At 39.4% G+C, this 16,667-nt stretch overlaps 1 protein-coding gene across 9 annotated transcripts in view; it reads left to right on the top strand.

Annotated features, from left to right (window-relative positions):
- The window catches only part of RYK (receptor like tyrosine kinase), a 146,784-nt gene extending 130,472 nt beyond the window's left edge, over positions 1–16,312 (top strand). For all 9 annotated transcript variants that reach the window (XM_042853419.2, XM_042853417.2, XM_065557112.1 and 6 more), the window contains 4 exons: positions 5,450–5,559; positions 9,880–10,039; positions 14,527–14,663; positions 15,277–16,312. In XM_042853419.2, coding sequence (XP_042709353.1) covers positions 5,450–5,559; positions 9,880–10,039; positions 14,527–14,663; positions 15,277–15,388 — 519 coding nt within the window. In that variant the 3' untranslated portion in view covers positions 15,389–16,312. The remainder of the gene's footprint in view (positions 1–5,449; positions 5,560–9,879; positions 10,040–14,526; positions 14,664–15,276) is intronic.
- The last annotated feature ends 355 nt before the right edge of the window (positions 16,313–16,667 follow it).

Consider the following 16,667-nt stretch of genomic DNA (forward strand, 5'->3'; position numbering starts at 1 on the left):
CAGTTGACTCCAGTGTCTTATTGATTACAGCAACTCCCTATTTTTACTGTAAATTGGGAGTGTTACATTAAGCATTTGTTTCACTTTGCATTCTGTCTTCAGATTAATATTTTACAGCTGAACATCACAGGTTCTTTTAAAATGTTATGATAGTTTACTTGCCTAAAGACCTATGGTGTTAGTGAAGTGCTGTTAAAATTTGTAGAGCAGAATAAGAATTTCAAATATAGGAGTCTAAAATTAGGTTCCTAAATCAGTAGTTAAATATCTGCCTGGTTTTCAAAAATTCTGAACACCAAACAGCTTCCTTCCATTGCCTTATGCATCTTCTTGGCTACATGGTATCCGCAGGTCATGTGCATCTTGGAAGTGAGGCAGCATTGTGTTGTAACTCAATCTGTCAGTGTGACCCCATCTCCTAAGGTGTGTCTTGAAAGCAGCAGTTCTTTGTAGGAGCCTTGCCGCATTCACTGTGCTCAGTGAGGTGACTCCATAGGCACCCTTTACATCCCTGTGTGCACTCCTTACATAGACTCATAGACTTTAAGGTCAGAAGGGACCAGTATGATCATCTAGTCTGACCTCCCGCATGATGCAGGCCACAAAAGTTGACCCACCCCCTTTCCCTTGACTCAGCTGTTGAAGTCCCCAAATCCTGTGATTTAAGGACTTCAAGTTGCAGAGAATCCTCCAGCTAGCGACCCCCACCCCATGCTGCGGAGGAAGGCGAAAAACCTCCAGGGCCTCTGCCAATCTACCCTGGAGGAAAATTCCTTCCCGACCCCAAATATGGCGATCAGTAGAACCCCGAGCATGTAGGCAAGATTCTCCAGCCAGACCCTCATTGACCATTGATACTATTTACCCGCGATGGCACGCTGTTGATTAATTGACTAAAATCACGTTATCCCATTAAACCATTCTCTCCATAAACTTATCAAGCTTAATCTTAAAGCCAGAGAGGTCTTTCGCTCCCACTGTTTCCCTCGGAAGGCTGTTCCAAAATTTCACCCCTCTGACGGTTAGAAACCTTTGTCTAATTTCAGGCCTAAACTTCCCCACGGCCAGTTTATATCCATTCGTTCTTGTGTCCACATTAGTACTGAGCTGAAATAATTCCTCTCCCTCCCTGGTATTTATCCCTCTGATATATTTAAAGAGAGCAATCATATTCCCCCCTCAGCCTTCGTTTGGTTAGGGTAAACAACCCGAGCTCCTCTAGTCTCCTTTCATACGACAGGTTTTCCATTCCTCTGATCATCCTACTGGCCCTTCTCTGTATGCATTGTGGTTGTCTAGCCAAATAGCTTGAGTATGGAGTATTTCCTCCTTTTTCTCAGAAAAAACTTCTAGCAAACTTTGTTAAGAAAATGTTAATGTTGCAGTTTCTCACTCCACCCAGAAATGCCAAAGTTAAGACTATACTGCAACCTGAACTCCACTTCCTAATGTGTGAGCACTTTGATTACGCAGCTGTGTACTATTTCTGACATAATTCAGTATCACACTTCTTTTCATGCATATATTATACATTAATATCTGTAATAGGCTATGTATCTAACATACACAGAACCGCACAGTGGAAGATGCTACAGAGGTATATCGTTCTTAACTTTTTAAAAAATTGTTTGAGAAAACAAAACAGACGGTAGAATTAAATTATAATGCGCCCACACAAAGGGGGGGTTAGTTGTGCACAACTTTAACTTTTGACAATTCTTTAATTTTGGTTACTTAACTGTGCATACTTAATGCTTTATTGATATTTAATGCACTTGTTATAAGTTAATCATAACACTTCCATTAATGGTCTTAATTTTTGAAGTTCTTAATGTTTTTAAAAGAAAATCTTAAAGAAACTTCAGCAAATTGGAAGTGAATTAATCTTTTTATCTCTATTTCCTTTGACTTGTATCATATAGTTGTGGGGGGGGGAGGAGAGTGTGGAACCTGTACAATTTACCAAAAGTGCTTGCTTTAATATTACTAAATTGAATATAATGATTTATTGGCAACTGTCATGTTTTTTTGAGATGGGCAGTGGGGACTGATCGTATTAAGAGAAACACAAATGAGAAGTATACAAGTTAATTTGAGGTTGGGGACCTTTTCTACCCGAGAACTTACTGTCGTCCAAGATGGAACATTTTAATAGTGTTTGTGCTACTGAGATTTATAGTAAATGTTAAGGCTGTCGATTAATCGCAGTTAACTCACGCGATTAACTTAATTTTTTTAATAACGATTATTTTTTTTAATCGCAGTTTTAATCGCACTGTAAAACAGAATACCAATTGAAATTTATTAAATATTTTGGATGTTTTTCTACATTTTCATATACATTGTATTCTGCATTGTAATTGAAATCAAAGTGTATATTATTTTTGTTACAAATATTTGCAGTGTTAGAGATAAACAAAAGAAATAGTATTTTTCAATTCACCTCATACAAGAACTGTAGTGCAATCTTTGTTGTGAAAGTACAACTTACAAGTGTAGATTTTTGTTGTTACATAACTGCACTCAAAAACTTCAGAGCCTACAAGTCCACTCAGTCCTACTTCTTGTTCAGCCAATCGCTAAGACAAACAAGTTTGTTTACATTTACGGGAGATAATGTTACCCTCTTCTTATTTACAGTGTCACCAGAAAGTGAGAACAGGCGTTTGCATGGCATTTTTGTAGCTGGCATTGCAAGGTATTACGTGCCAGATATGCGAAACATTCGTATGCCCCTTCATGCTTTGGCCACTATTCCAGAGGACATGCTTCCATGCTGATGAAACTCATTTTAAAAAAAAAAGTATTCATTAAATTTGTGGCTGAACTCCTTGGGGAAGAATTGTATGTCTCCTGCTGTGCCATATATTTCATGTTATAGCAGTCTCAGATGATAACCCAGCACATGTTGTTCATTTTAAGAACACTTTCACTGCAGATTTCACAAAACGTAAAGAAGGTCCCAATGTGAGATTTCTAAAGATAGCTACAGCACTTGACCCAAGATTTAAGAATCTGAAGTGCCGTCCAAAATCTGAGAGGGACGAGGTGTGGAGCATGCTTTCCGGAGTCTTAAAAGTGCAACACTCCAATGTGGAAACCACAAACCCCAAACCACCAAAAAAGAAAACCAACTGTCTGCTGGTGGCATCTGACTCAGATTGGGATTGTTATTGAGCAGAACCCGTCATCAGCATGGATGCATGTCCACTGGCCTGGTGGTTGAAGTATGAAGGGGCATATGAATCTTTAGTGCATCTGGCATGTAAATATCTTGAGACACCGGCTACAACAATGCCTTGAGAACACCTGTTCTTGCTTTCAGGTGACATTGTAAACAAGAAGCAGGCAGCATTATCTCCTGCAAATGTAAACAAACTTGTTTGTCTGAATGAGTGGCTGAACAAGAAATAGGAGTGAGTGGACTTGCAGGCGCTAAAATTTTATATTGTTTTATTTTTGAATGCAGTTTTCTTTGTATATAATTCTAAATTTGTAAGTTCAACTTTCATGATAAAGAGAATGCACTACAGTACTTGTATTAGGTGAATTGAAAAATACTATTTTTAGTTTGGTTTTTTACAGTGCAAATACTTGTAATCAAAAATAAATATTAAGTGAGCACTGTACACTTTGTATTCTGTGTTGTAACTGTAATCAATATATTTTAAAATATAGAAAACATCCAAAAATATTTAAATAAATTGTATTCTGTTATTGTTTAACAGTGCGATTAATTGTGATTCATTTTTTTAATCGCTTGACAGCCCTAGTAAATGTTAATCGTCTAATACAGAAACGAAATGGAACAAAACACTTGTAAGCGGAAAATCTGAATGAAAAAGGATTTATCAACCACAGCAGACACATGCCTGTGTATTTTGTTAAGATAATTTTCCATCATGCTCTTCTTAATCTTTCTCTCACAACACTGCCTGGCTTTCTCTAGATGATTGACTTGTCACTTATTTATTTTTATGGGCTATCTGGTTCACTGGGGTCAATAAGTCATCCCTGCTTTGTACACTAAGTACCAAGCAGTCAAGGGCTTTCTTCCTGTTAATTTGCAGAGGTATTGTACTGTGAGCAACTGTGGGACTATGATTGTGTCTGCCTTTGCTTTGTGGCTTGATCTCTAAATTGCAAATGTCTACAGACTGATACTGTCTCCTTCCCAGGCATCCAGATATTAGCCCATCTGATGGAGTTTGTGTTCTGAATATTCACATAGGACTCGCTGTCCGTGTGCCAAAGAAAGTCTGCAGGAAAACACTAATCCAGTTTGATAACAGTTCATGTACTATTGCTTTAAGGCCCTGTTAATGCAAACAGACAGTGTTTTCACAACTGACTTGTATTAACTAGCTCTGACCATATTTTCTTTTAATGTAAAATAAAGTAAGAAAGTGGGAAATACTTAACACCATAAAACCTGAGTCCTTCATTGAGAGTGCCATTCCTCCTTCACTCATTCAAATACTTTAAAACAATAAATTTAGCAAACTCCAATTTAGCTGGCATTCTTCTGTTTTCTCATCATTATCTGTGACTTATTGCATTAAATGTGACCAGTACAACATTGCTTATGTCATTTGATATTAGATTCAATTTATTTTATTCTGCCTCAGATTTTGAATGTTACTACAAAACTTTGTGTAGAAATTGCATAACCATTGCAGCAGTTGTGAACTGAGCACCTGAAGCACACATCTGTGGGAAGCGGTGGATTCTGAAGTGAATTCTGCAGAATACATAGGACCCTGGCAATGATATAATACTAAATCAGTGTCCGTATCCCGGAGCAGGCCACAGGAAGTAGTAAATGTCTCAAATCGCAGACAACATGCAGTAACATAATGTTTGCACATATATATATTACATTTTAAAATTAAACACTCTCACTACAAAGCTCTCCATTAATTAACACTGACAAAATTACAAAGGGATATGGAGCAAAGGTGTTGAGACTTGCAGTCTCCAGCAGTGGATAGGAATTATAAATTTGAGGCTGCTGCTCCTTTTATATACTTGGTTGTGGTCTGTTCCTTGAAAATGAGTGCTGCTCTTGTGAGTAATATGCAGAGAAGTGTATAGCAGGGTGGCTGAAATTTTGGTGGATCCAGATACCATTTTGTCTGTCCATCCCTGATTTATGTGAAAAAATGGTGACAAGGAAAATGAAAGCTAGGAAATATTTCAAAGCCAATTTACAGCTAAAAATAAGGCATTTTCAGAAATTAAGGGTTAAGTATTTTGAATAAGTATCAAGAAATACCACGGAGCAATGATGTGTCCTGAAGAACGAGTGGTTGCAGATATTTTATCTCATTTATAAAAACTATGGAAACGAAGGAATATTAAAATTGAGAAAAAATACTCAACATGGCAGACACTCAACTCTCTCTTTGTAGGATTTTGTGATGTTAATAATTTTTCTGTGCTGTTGCAGGCAATTTCCCAGCAGGATCTTGTTCATATGGCTATTCAGATTGCCTGTGGAATGAGTTATTTAGCAAGAAGGGAGGTCATTCACAAAGACCTGGCTGCTAGAAACTGTGTGTAAGTACAGTGTCTTAAAGGACTAATATGGAGCCAGATTGTACCCTGTCTATGGTTATGGCTGAGATGTGCTTTCCATTATAAATCTGATTTTTCCCACCTCAAACCATATCCTCAGATGTTTCAAATGCTGCACGTGTGGTCTGTGTCCAGATATGAAGTGAATCAGATGAACTGTTTTTGAGATAGGATGCAAAAAAAATAATTTTTAATTGTGTTTTGAAAACTCCTAATGTTTTGTTTTTTTGCCTGATCATGTCTCAGAATGTTTCTTACACTTCAAGTTTAAAAGGACTTGGTGAGATCTAGTACACTGTTTAGATTGAGGCCTGATCTACACTGGGGGGGGGGAGGGGGAGAGATTGACCTAAGATATGCAACGTCAGCTACGAGAATAGCGTAGCTGAAGTCGACGTATCTTAGGTCGACTTACCTCGCGTCCTCACGGTGCGGGGTCGACTGCCGTCGCTCCCCCGTCGACTCAGCTTCCGCCTCTCGCCGCAGTGGAGTACATGAGTCGACGGCAGAGCGATTGGGGATCGATCACTACCCGCCGATCCAGCAGGTAGTGCAGATGTACCCTTAGCGTATGAGAAGCTTTTCTCTGGCACATCAGGAATATCAGAATGGTTTGTTTGTCCCTGGTAGACTTCTTAAAATAGCCAAATGATTAATTGAAATGTTACCTTTCATTTAAAGGCAGAGAAGAGCAGCTCTCAAAACAGTTGCCTTCTGGGGAGAGCCCTCAAAATGTAAAATAAAAAAGTCACAGCCTGCCCTGCTCCCCTTTACGTTCCCCAAAAAGTCTGTTCTGATTTCCCCTTGATTAGAAACCCAGAAAATTCAGAGGTGAGATTAAATTTAAATAAGTATTTGAAGGCATAGAAAGGAACAGTTAAGCCCCCCCACCCCCCCACCCCAGCAGCAGTTGTAACTCTTGGAGGATTGCTACAAAGGCAGTTTAATAAGTGAGGCAACTTTTGTCCATCCATAACTGACAGCTTTGCCCCTCACTGTCCACAAAACCTAATGCTGTAGCCTTAACTGTATGGTGTTTGCACTGACTCCAGCTTTCTTTATGGCGATACATGGTCCACAGAGAGCCACTTCAAAAATTCCTGATAAAGCAGTCATTCCTCAGTGTTCATTGAAATTCCAGTTTCTGTAAATAAGTAGCTTTAGATGCAGAGCTAGTATAGGTGTGGATTATGAAATAATATCACTTTGGTAAAAAGATGTCAGTAATAACTAAGCACCATGCCAAGAATCCAAGACGTGTGTGAAAGTGATTATGAAACTAATGCTTTGTGGTTCACATTTTTGATACTCTATCCACAAGCTATACAAACATATCCAGACTTGAAATGTTTGAAATCTATCTGCAGAAATCTCAAGAGCCCTTATGAGTAAAAGTTGGAGAAGATGGTACCCTGTGGTCACTATTACACAGTATTTTTCCAGATTCAAGATGTTTAAGCCTTGAAAAAAATTGAAAGAATAACACTGGACTACCAGAAAGATCTATTAACATTGGAAAAAATACAGGGACGGACAACCAAAATTAATAGGGGTATGGAACAGTTTCAATATGAGGAGACGGGACCAGCTCTAGGCACCAGCAAAGCAAGCACGTGCTTGGGGCAGCACATTTCCGGGGCAGCATTCTGGCCGTCCTTTTTTTTCGGGGCAGTTGCGCTCTTGGAGCTGCGCCACTTAGATGGGGCGAGAGCGCCATGCCCCCAGCCGCAGCGGGAAGGGGAAGCCCCAGCCCCGGGATGCTGAGTTGCCAGGGCCCAGCCGCTACCTGGGGAGGAGAGGGCAAGTCCTGCCGGGGAGAATCATAGAATATCAGGGTTGGAAGGGACCTCAGGAGGTCATCTAGTCCAACCCCCTGCTCAAAGCAGGACCAATCCCCAACTAAATCCCCAAATTGCCCCCTCAAGAATTGAACTCACAACCCTGGGTTTAGCAGGCCAATGCTCAAACCGCTGAGCTATCTCTCCCCCGGAGCTGTGCCGCCTCATCTGCGCACTGGCTGCTGTGCTGCCTTGTGCCACCCCTTATATCGGGGCTTCTCTGCCTGGCCGGGCAGGGGAGGGGGTAAAGCCTCTGCAGGTGCTGGGAGAAGGCGACATTACTCCCTCTGCTTCCAGCGCCGCCTGCGAGCCCCAGCCCCACCTGAGCTTGGGGCGGCAAATTTTTTGCTTGGGGCGGCAAAAAGCCTAGAGCCGGACGTGTGAGGAGGATGAAAAAGACAGATTGTTCATTTTGGAAAAGAGACAACTAAGGGAAGATATGGTAGAGGTCTATAAAATCATGAATGGTGTGGAGAAAGTGAATAGAGAAGTGCTGTTTACCTCTTCACATAACACAAGAACCAGGGGTCACCCAATGAAATTAATAGGCAGCAGGTTTAAAACAAACATAAGGAAGTACTTCTTCACACACCATGCAGTGACCGTGTGAAACTTGTTGTCAGGAGATGTTGTGAAGGCCAAAAGTATAACTGAGTTCAAAAAAGAATGTTAAATTCATGGAGGATAAGTTCATCAATGGCTATTAGCCAAGATGGTCAGGGATGCAACCCCATGCCCTAGGTGTCCCTAAATAACTGACTGCTAGAAGCTGGGACTGGATGGTGGGGTGGATCACTTGATAAAGTTCTTTGTTCTGTTCATTCTCTTTGAAGCATCTGGCACCATCTGCTGTCAGAAGAGAGGATACTGGGCTTTGGGGACCATTGGTCTGACCTAGTATGGCCATTCTTATGTTCTTATGAAAGTAAAGCAAGTCATTAAGGAAGATAAATAACACTGTAGAGAAAAGACATGATTTCTTTGTATTGATCTCTACCAGAGGATATTGAAAAGAGTAGGAGTCTCCTCAGGTACTATAAGTGTGAGATGTCAAAAGAGGAGGAGCTGAAGTAACTTTAGAATGAAGTGGCTCAAATGTTAACAAATATGTACTATCTTGACCTTGATATAAACTATTATATTGGAGGGTAGCAAATGTTGCAATATCTTTAGATAGGCATAAAAGGTGATCCTCGTAGTGCCTTACTTAATTACCAAGATAATTGGTTGACACAAGAATTAAAAATAGAATTCTAAAACAAAGCATTATGAAGTCACCTGTTTGCAACTCCATAGTTAGTGTTCTGTTCTAAAGTGGATTTAATTCCTGAATTTTCTCTAAGAGTAGGTTTCCAACCTGTGTGAAGTTTAGTTTTTTGTTCTTTGAATTGAGGTGTCAAAAATCAAGTCACTTCTGGAAAATTTAGGTTGCTGTGTTCAATTCTGGTCACTATATCTCAAAAAGGATAAAACAGAAATAGATGTAGTTCAGAGGCATGTGACATGATATTAAAGGCACTGAATATCTCCCATATGAATAGATATTGAAAAGATTGGGACTGCTTATTTTAGAGCAGAGATGAATAAGAGGCTGTGTGACAGAGGTATGCTCAGTAATAAATGGTGTAGAGAAGATAAATCAAGAATTTTTACTTACCCTTCCTCATAAAAACAAGAGGATATTCAATTAAATTGAAAAGCAAATTCAAAATTGATAAAAGGAAATTTAAACAAAGCATAGTTAGTTTGTGGCTCTCATTTCCACAAGATGTCTAGTTTAGCAGGATTTGCAAAAGGATTAGACACAGAGGTGGATTATCAGAATATCCACAGTTAGAGGATTTTTAAAAAGTTTGGAAGAGATACAAAATTCTCACGTTGAAGAGTGTAAATTAGCCTGCAAGTGAAGAAACTTTGCCGCTGTAAGTAGGTTCTTCCATAACTGTCTGCTTCAGGCTTTCTTGCACTTTTTGTGAAGCATCTGATACAGACAATTGTCAGAGGCAGAATACCCATTAGGTGGAACCTTTGTTTCATCAGATATGAGAAATCCTAAATTACTGTCCTGTAAAATCGGTCTGCAAGGAAACAAGAAGGGAATTGGGAAGGTTGGTTGTTACAGGGACAGAGAAGGTTGTTGAGTATTTTAACTGGACATTTCCCCATTTTAAAACAGTATGGTTTTATTTTATGTCTGAGACTTCTGGCTTTCTATTGCTCATCTTTTCATAGCCAAAAATAATTTTGAAATCACTTTATCCTGAAGTTAACTGATATGTACTTAGTGGTAATGGCAGCATATCAGTGTCATGATCTGGGAAAATGTTAGGCTTTAAAACCTTGGTAACATGATCAAGCTCATCTGTGAAGTCCTATATATACAATATTTTTAAAAGATGCAGTAACGCAACTGTAAATAATTCATATGTTGCATAACTAAATGCTCTTATTGTCTTTTAATCAGCATTGATGATGCACTTCAGGTCAAGATTACAGACAATGCGCTATCCCGAGACCTATTCCCCATGGACTATCATTGTCTGGGAGATAATGAAAACAGGCCAGTGCGGTGGATGGCTCTTGAAAGCTTGGTTAACAATGAATTTTCCAGTGCTAGTGATGTGGTAAGTTTTATATTTACATTTTCTAAAACAGTATATAGTTATATGGGTTTCTTTTAAACACCTTTTTCACACAATTTATTCATGAAAAAAGGAGTTGAATTGACAGTGCTGAAGACTGAAGTCCTCTGTGCATAACATATATATCCAGAACAGCAGCTGTACCTGCTTCCACCACGCACTGCCATGCCTATGGTATCCAGCCCTAACATAGAGGGATCACCTCTTGAACGACATGATTGTTCACTCCTTTCCCATTGTGGTTTGGCACCTCTGAGATTGCCAGCAAGGGTATCAAGTGTAGTAGTGTGTTTGACGCAGACACTTGTCTCCTAAAGTAGAGGAGGGAACACGTTCTGTATATACCACTAAACAATTATGAAATGTTACTGACATTTAGTCACTGCTACCCTTTAATAGCCTGGCTTCTATCTAGAGACCTACAGATGAGCAGAGGACTTGCTGATTAAATCCTGAAACTATCTAAACAATTCACCTGATTTCAAGAACTGGCGTTTTCATGTATTCTGTTTTCTGTGAATCTAAAATGTACTGTCCCTTCCAACCCTGATTGTAGTGTCCAATGGTAATTGTGACGCTGCTTTTCTTGGGTTGTCTTCTCAGAATGGAAGTGTGTGACTGAGCTACAACAGAATAATTTTAGCACACAGGAGCAGTACTGAAAAGTATGCCAGAATGGTTTCCTGAGCAAATTACCCTGATGGCCTTCAGCTTGTCATACAGCTTGTCTTAATGGTTCAGAATTTATCTACTGTACAAACCCTTACATTTCGCATTCTCACTTCCTTGAGACACATTACTTGTGAATTTAATGCACGGGGCATTTAGTGTATAATACATTAGTATTCTTTTTACACTAAGCATCTTCAAAACATTCATTACATAGAGCAGGGGTCGGCAACCTTTCAGAAGTGGTGTGCCGAGTCTTCATTTATTCACTCTGATTTAAGATTTCGCATGCCAGTGATACATTTTAATTTTTTTAGACGGTCTCTTTCTAGAAGTCTATAGTATATAACTAAACAATTGTTGTATGTAAAATAAATAAGGTTTTTAAAATATTTAAGGAGCTTCATTTAAAATTAAATTTAAAATGCAGAGCCCCTGACCGGTGGCCAGGACCTGGTCAGTGTGAATGCCACTGAAAATCAGCTCGAGTGCCGCCTTTGGCACGCGTGCCATAGGTTGCCTACCCCTGACATAGAGCAAGCTATGAAATTGTTGCTCTTATCCCCCAACACAACTGTCCAGTCTGTAAATCCTTGTCATATAGATCATACCATGCATTAAAAAAATTCTCCTTTCCAGTTTGAGATCAGATTGCTCTTTTCAGTCTGCCCTGAGTTTCTTATTGAAGGCCCTGTTCTGAGAAGTGAAAAGAAGCTCTTATGTAATGCTAAGTACCATTCACTCCTGTTGATATCCGTGGTCGCCGTGTGCTGATCAGCTTGCAGGATAAATGCCTTACACCTTTTCCTTCATTAAGACTTTCAACAACCGTAGATACTGGAAAGAACTGTTTTCAACTATCAATAGTAAGAGTGACTCTGGAGAACCTTGGTTAAGATTGTGCAGTAGTTTGAGCACTAGCCATTGATAAACGACACAGCCATGTGATCTGGTTTTCCTGACATAGGGTAATTTCCATTTAATGATGTTACCTTTACAATTTTGATGCAGTGAGGTGTTGTGCATTTTTTTTGAAACCTCATGTCTAATCTGTTTTAGAAGTCTTCTCAAATTTTCTAACGGTGTGTGTACACATAACTCGTATTCCACTGAAGTTTCCCATTCTCTTGCATATTGCCATAGTTCCTATGTTCGTAATCAAGACTTTGAAAAAGGATCAGCTTTACCTCAGGGTTATTTCTATATTAGCATAAAACGTTCTAAGTATTTCCTGTTTTTCTAAAGTCTTGTTGTTTTGTAAATTGAGTAGATTATTATCTGAAATAGCCTGCATTAGCCGGATTTGCTGTATTCAGTGGAATCAGTACAATGTATCCATTTCATCTCCAATATTAAACCTTCACTGGTGTGAACGTGTCCTGTGAAGATCAGACTAGAGGTAAAATTTTCAAGTGTAAGTGACTTTAGCATCTGTGTCCTAAACTTACAATTGGGCTTGGGCACTTAAATCACTTAAGCACTCTTGAAATTTTACCCTGGACCAGTGAAGTGCTCTTGGTTAGGAGATACCATGAGCCATGGTGAACATAAAATAGTGCATGTCTTGCCACTTTTGTGTCATGGATGTGTATCATTTCTAATATATAAAATTGAAGCTGCATGGTTTATACTCACCCCTAGCCACTTGAACATTGTACTTATCAGCTCCACTTCTTCTGTTGAGCCCCTTCCCTGGAACTCCCCAGTCTACAAACACTCCTTTTTATCACTGCTGAAAAATAACAGGGTAGTTAATGAATTTCCTGGCATTGACAGAATTAGAGGCTTATTCTCAGGGGGTGTGAAGAATAATTATAACGGCGCCTTCTAGGCTGAAGTCTGTCCAACAAAATCCGTCAATAGAGCAAGGGGGTCAGAATGTAGTAGGGTCTCTCTGAGATCCTACAGATTTAAATGTGCCCCTTTAACATGCAATACATAAATGTTTTGCATTATACAGAATAAATGCAGCTACATTTTAACATATAGTAGATCATGTTGTTAATAAATTGATAGAACACCTCTACCCCGATATAACAGGAATTTGGATATAACGCGGTAAAGCAGCGCTCCGGGGGGGGGGGGGGCGGGGCTGCGCACTCCTTTGGATCAAAGCAAGTTTGATATAACGCGGTTTCATCTATAACGCGGTAAGATTTTTTTTGGCTCCCGAGGACAGCGTTGTATCGGGGTAGAGGTGTGCTATAGCTAACTACTAGAATACTGTAATGTGCCTGAATTAAAATTCCTTCATCATTTTCGGAAACTGAAAAGAAAGGCCTATCCACCCTAACTAACTTCCCTCTTAATGTTTACCTTAGTGCTGTTTTATAGATCTATACCCTTCTGTCTGCTTCTCCAAAAACAAATGTTAGGTATCAACTGCATGTAATACATTATGCATAGTGGTATCAGTTGTACACATTTAGGTTTTGTCTGCACTGAGAAAAAGGAATCCGTGCTTTTAACAGTTTTTAAATAGGGTTCAGACACATTGTTGAACCCGTTCTAGCTGTTTTTCTTTCATATGGCTTAGCTGATTTTTTAAATGGTTCCTACAAGGTTTTTTTTCCCATCCACAGCAGTCAGCCAAAGTGTTGAAAAAAAATAGTTCAGTGGGAGCCATGTTTTTATACTATTTTCTTTCCAGGATAGATGGGGCCTTTTTCCTTCTTTGTGAATTTTCTGAGACAATATAGTTATAAAATGAGAAACAACTACGTTGTCACTATATAAAGTAGTTTTACTTGAATTATCTGTTTACCCAGTTTCCTAAATTTTAGTTTGCTGCTTATTTCAAAACTCTCACCAGAATCCATTGACTATCAATCTTTTTGTATTTTTTAAAAACCTGTGTTTACATCCCTGGGCAGTTTTTTGGGCTTGAGGGGCTCAAGCTGCAGAACTGTTTCATTGCTGTTTAGACTTCCGGGCTAAGGCTGGAGCCCTGGGCACTAGGACCCTGTGAGGTGGGAGGATCCCATCGCTCAGGCTCCAGTCTGAGCCCAGAAGTCTACATGGCAGTGAAACAGCCCCATGAGCCTGAGATGCTGAAGGCTGAGGTGTGTGAACCCCTGAGAAGAGAGAGAGACAACCTGGTTAGAGAAAATTGAGGCAGGAAGTGCCTGCAGTGCTGTGTGGTCAGAAGGGGGCACTTCAGGGCTGGCATGCCTTATGATACGTCCGCTGAGCAAAATATAAAGTTAGTAACTAACTCACCAAACCTGTTGTGGGGATTGGTTTGCACAGTGTTGTGAAAATCTAAAGTCCTGTGTAAATATAATTGTTTGTTCCATTCTCTACAAAGTAAACTGTACTGTACATTGTTACTTAAACTTAGTGTTTTTAAGGGTTGTGAAATCTTCAAATCAAATACTTTATAGAAAAGCAGCGTTTTATTATCCTATATGCATTTTGTGATTTTATTTGTGTGTTTAAAAGCTTGGTGCTGTCAGAGCTATCTGTTACTGTTGAAAGTTAGAACCAGTTCTTGTTTCTAAGGTTGTTATTCCCATTTAAATGTTCAATGATGCAAATGAGAAAAGTCACTTTCCTATCTTGGGAGAAAAATTATAGCAGCACTGCATTTAACATGAAAGGACAGGAGTTGCCACATTTATAAAGCTCTTATATCTTCCTTATCAAAAATATGAGGAACACATTAAGTTTAAATAGTTGTTTAGTGTGCATGACTAATTTTGTGAAAGAACTGAAGCTGACAGAGGCCCCAAACCCTACTGGACTGCTAACTTGCTGCAGTATAAAACACTTTTTTTTTTTTTTTTTTTTTTTTTTCCTAGTGGGCATTTGGAGTAACACTGTGGGAGCTGATGACTTTGGGGCAGACTCCATATGTGGATATTGACCCTTTTGAGATGGCTGCATATCTAAAGGATGGATACAGAATAGCTCAGCCAATCAACTGCCCTGATGAACTGTAAGTGTGGGCTTATTACGAGAGGGGAGGAAGAGTGGTTTTTATTCCACTTTTCAGGAAACATTTTTTAAATTCAGAGCAAGCAGAGAACAGAGGAAGTCTCAATTCAGTCTTCCCGACCAGGTTATGTTAAATGTTCATTTAAATGATGCATTGTTGTTGTTGTTTTAAAGGTCACACTCAGACATTTTTCAAGTGGAATAAGTAAAGAGAACCAGTATTTTTCTTCCACTCTACCTTCCTTGTCTCAGCCTGTCTTCCCAAAATTCCCTTTCTCTGTACCCGCCTACAGAAATTCTTTAAGTAGTGTTTTTAAAGCATTTTAATTGCACTATCAGATTATCCTAATACTACTACTGGACTGCCTTTGACATGTCTATCTCTTGTCAAACCAGATCAGCACCTCCAGTAGTAGTACCTTTGCTGGTCACTCCAGATATGCTACTTCTGAAAAAACAATTTGGCACAGTGCCATATGGTAAAAAAATATTGATGGTCAAAGGGAAAAAAGAAACTTTGCTTTGCTTGGATCTCTTTACTCAAGTTCTTGACACTTGTGTGTATCATGATTAGCTGTCGTCTTCTGATGTCTCCCCTTTGTTTTTGTCTTCAGGTTTGCTGTGATGGCCTGTTGTTGGGCCCTAGATCCTGAGGAAAGACCCAAATTCCAGCAGCTAGTGCAATGTCTAACGGAATTCCATGCAGCTCTGGGAGCCTATGTCTGAAGCTTCAGGCATGGATTCCATATGCTACTTGGGAAGGGACAGTGCATACACGTCCAGCGCCATGCATCACTTGGGCCTACTCACGCACTACGTGTATAAAGCAACGCCAACGGGAGAAAGCACTTCTTCCAAAACACTGTGCCTTAGAATGCTTTTGTAGCCTGACTTTTTTGTAAGACCTCTTGATGTTGAGAATTTTCTAGATATCACTTTTGCTAAGTTAAATTGAGACAGTTTTATTTGCCACCAGGTTTTCTAAAATATTAGTGATAGTGAACTTGAACACAAGAGTTGGATGGACTTTTGCACTGTTACAACAGACACAGAGTTGTTTTTTTAAAGGTTATTTTAGAGCTGGTAGGAAAAGGGGGAAATTATGCAAACAACATTGCAGAGACTTTTCCCATTTAAAAACTGAAATTTTCTGACCAGCTCTAGTGCTTGATTTTGTATTTATCTGGAATAGCTTTTTAGTATCAACTGCTTTTCTTTTGAGACGATGGCACAAAAACATTGGGTCCATAAGTGGCATCTTATTTTTTAACCCATTCTTCATCAACGGTTCTTGGAAAAGCTGGTCTTCAAGATGCAATATCATCTTTCTAAGACAATAAGCAATGTAAAAGAGATTCCAGTTTACCTCATACAGAGTGGTAAGGATCGGACTGAATGGAGCCTGTTCTTGCAAATGAAAGGCTGACATGATTTAAGATAGTTCCAAATGCTAAGTAGAGGCCTTCAGAGAAGCACCAAAATAGCCCTTATTTGGGTGCCTTTCACCTCAGATTTCTAGATTGCAGTTTCTCTTGCTGAAAAGGTACTGGTTGTTTTTAGGGGTTTTATGGCCTGAAATGGGCTTAAATACATAAATATATATTTGTAAAGACACACACTTGCAGAGTAAAGAATGTTTTTCTATTATAATGATTGTGAAAATTTAATCCCTAACACTGGCTAGTGTATCAAGCTTGCAGGTTCTGAAATATATCTTTATTAGGACCAGTTTATGTAGCCCACTGTGAAAGCATTAGATTGCACCTCCCTTGACTGCAAAGCCCAAAGATTCAACATGTATCGTTATCTTACCCACCCCCATCTGCCCCAGACTTCTATGCCATCTCACCGGGGGAGGAGATGGGGATGTTCCATCCTGTCAGTGAGCTGTAAGTAACATCCAGAATATAGGTATGGCTTGTAGGGAAATGGAGGCTGGAGGTTTCCATTGATTCAGCTTGAGGCTCAGAGAGGAGAATTTTCACTTTTTCATGAGATTCAAGCT

The sequence above is a fragment of the Chrysemys picta genome, chromosome 9 (assembly GCF_011386835.1).
Source record: "Chrysemys picta bellii isolate R12L10 chromosome 9, ASM1138683v2, whole genome shotgun sequence".
Classification (NCBI taxonomy): domain Eukaryota; kingdom Metazoa; phylum Chordata; order Testudines; family Emydidae; genus Chrysemys; species Chrysemys picta.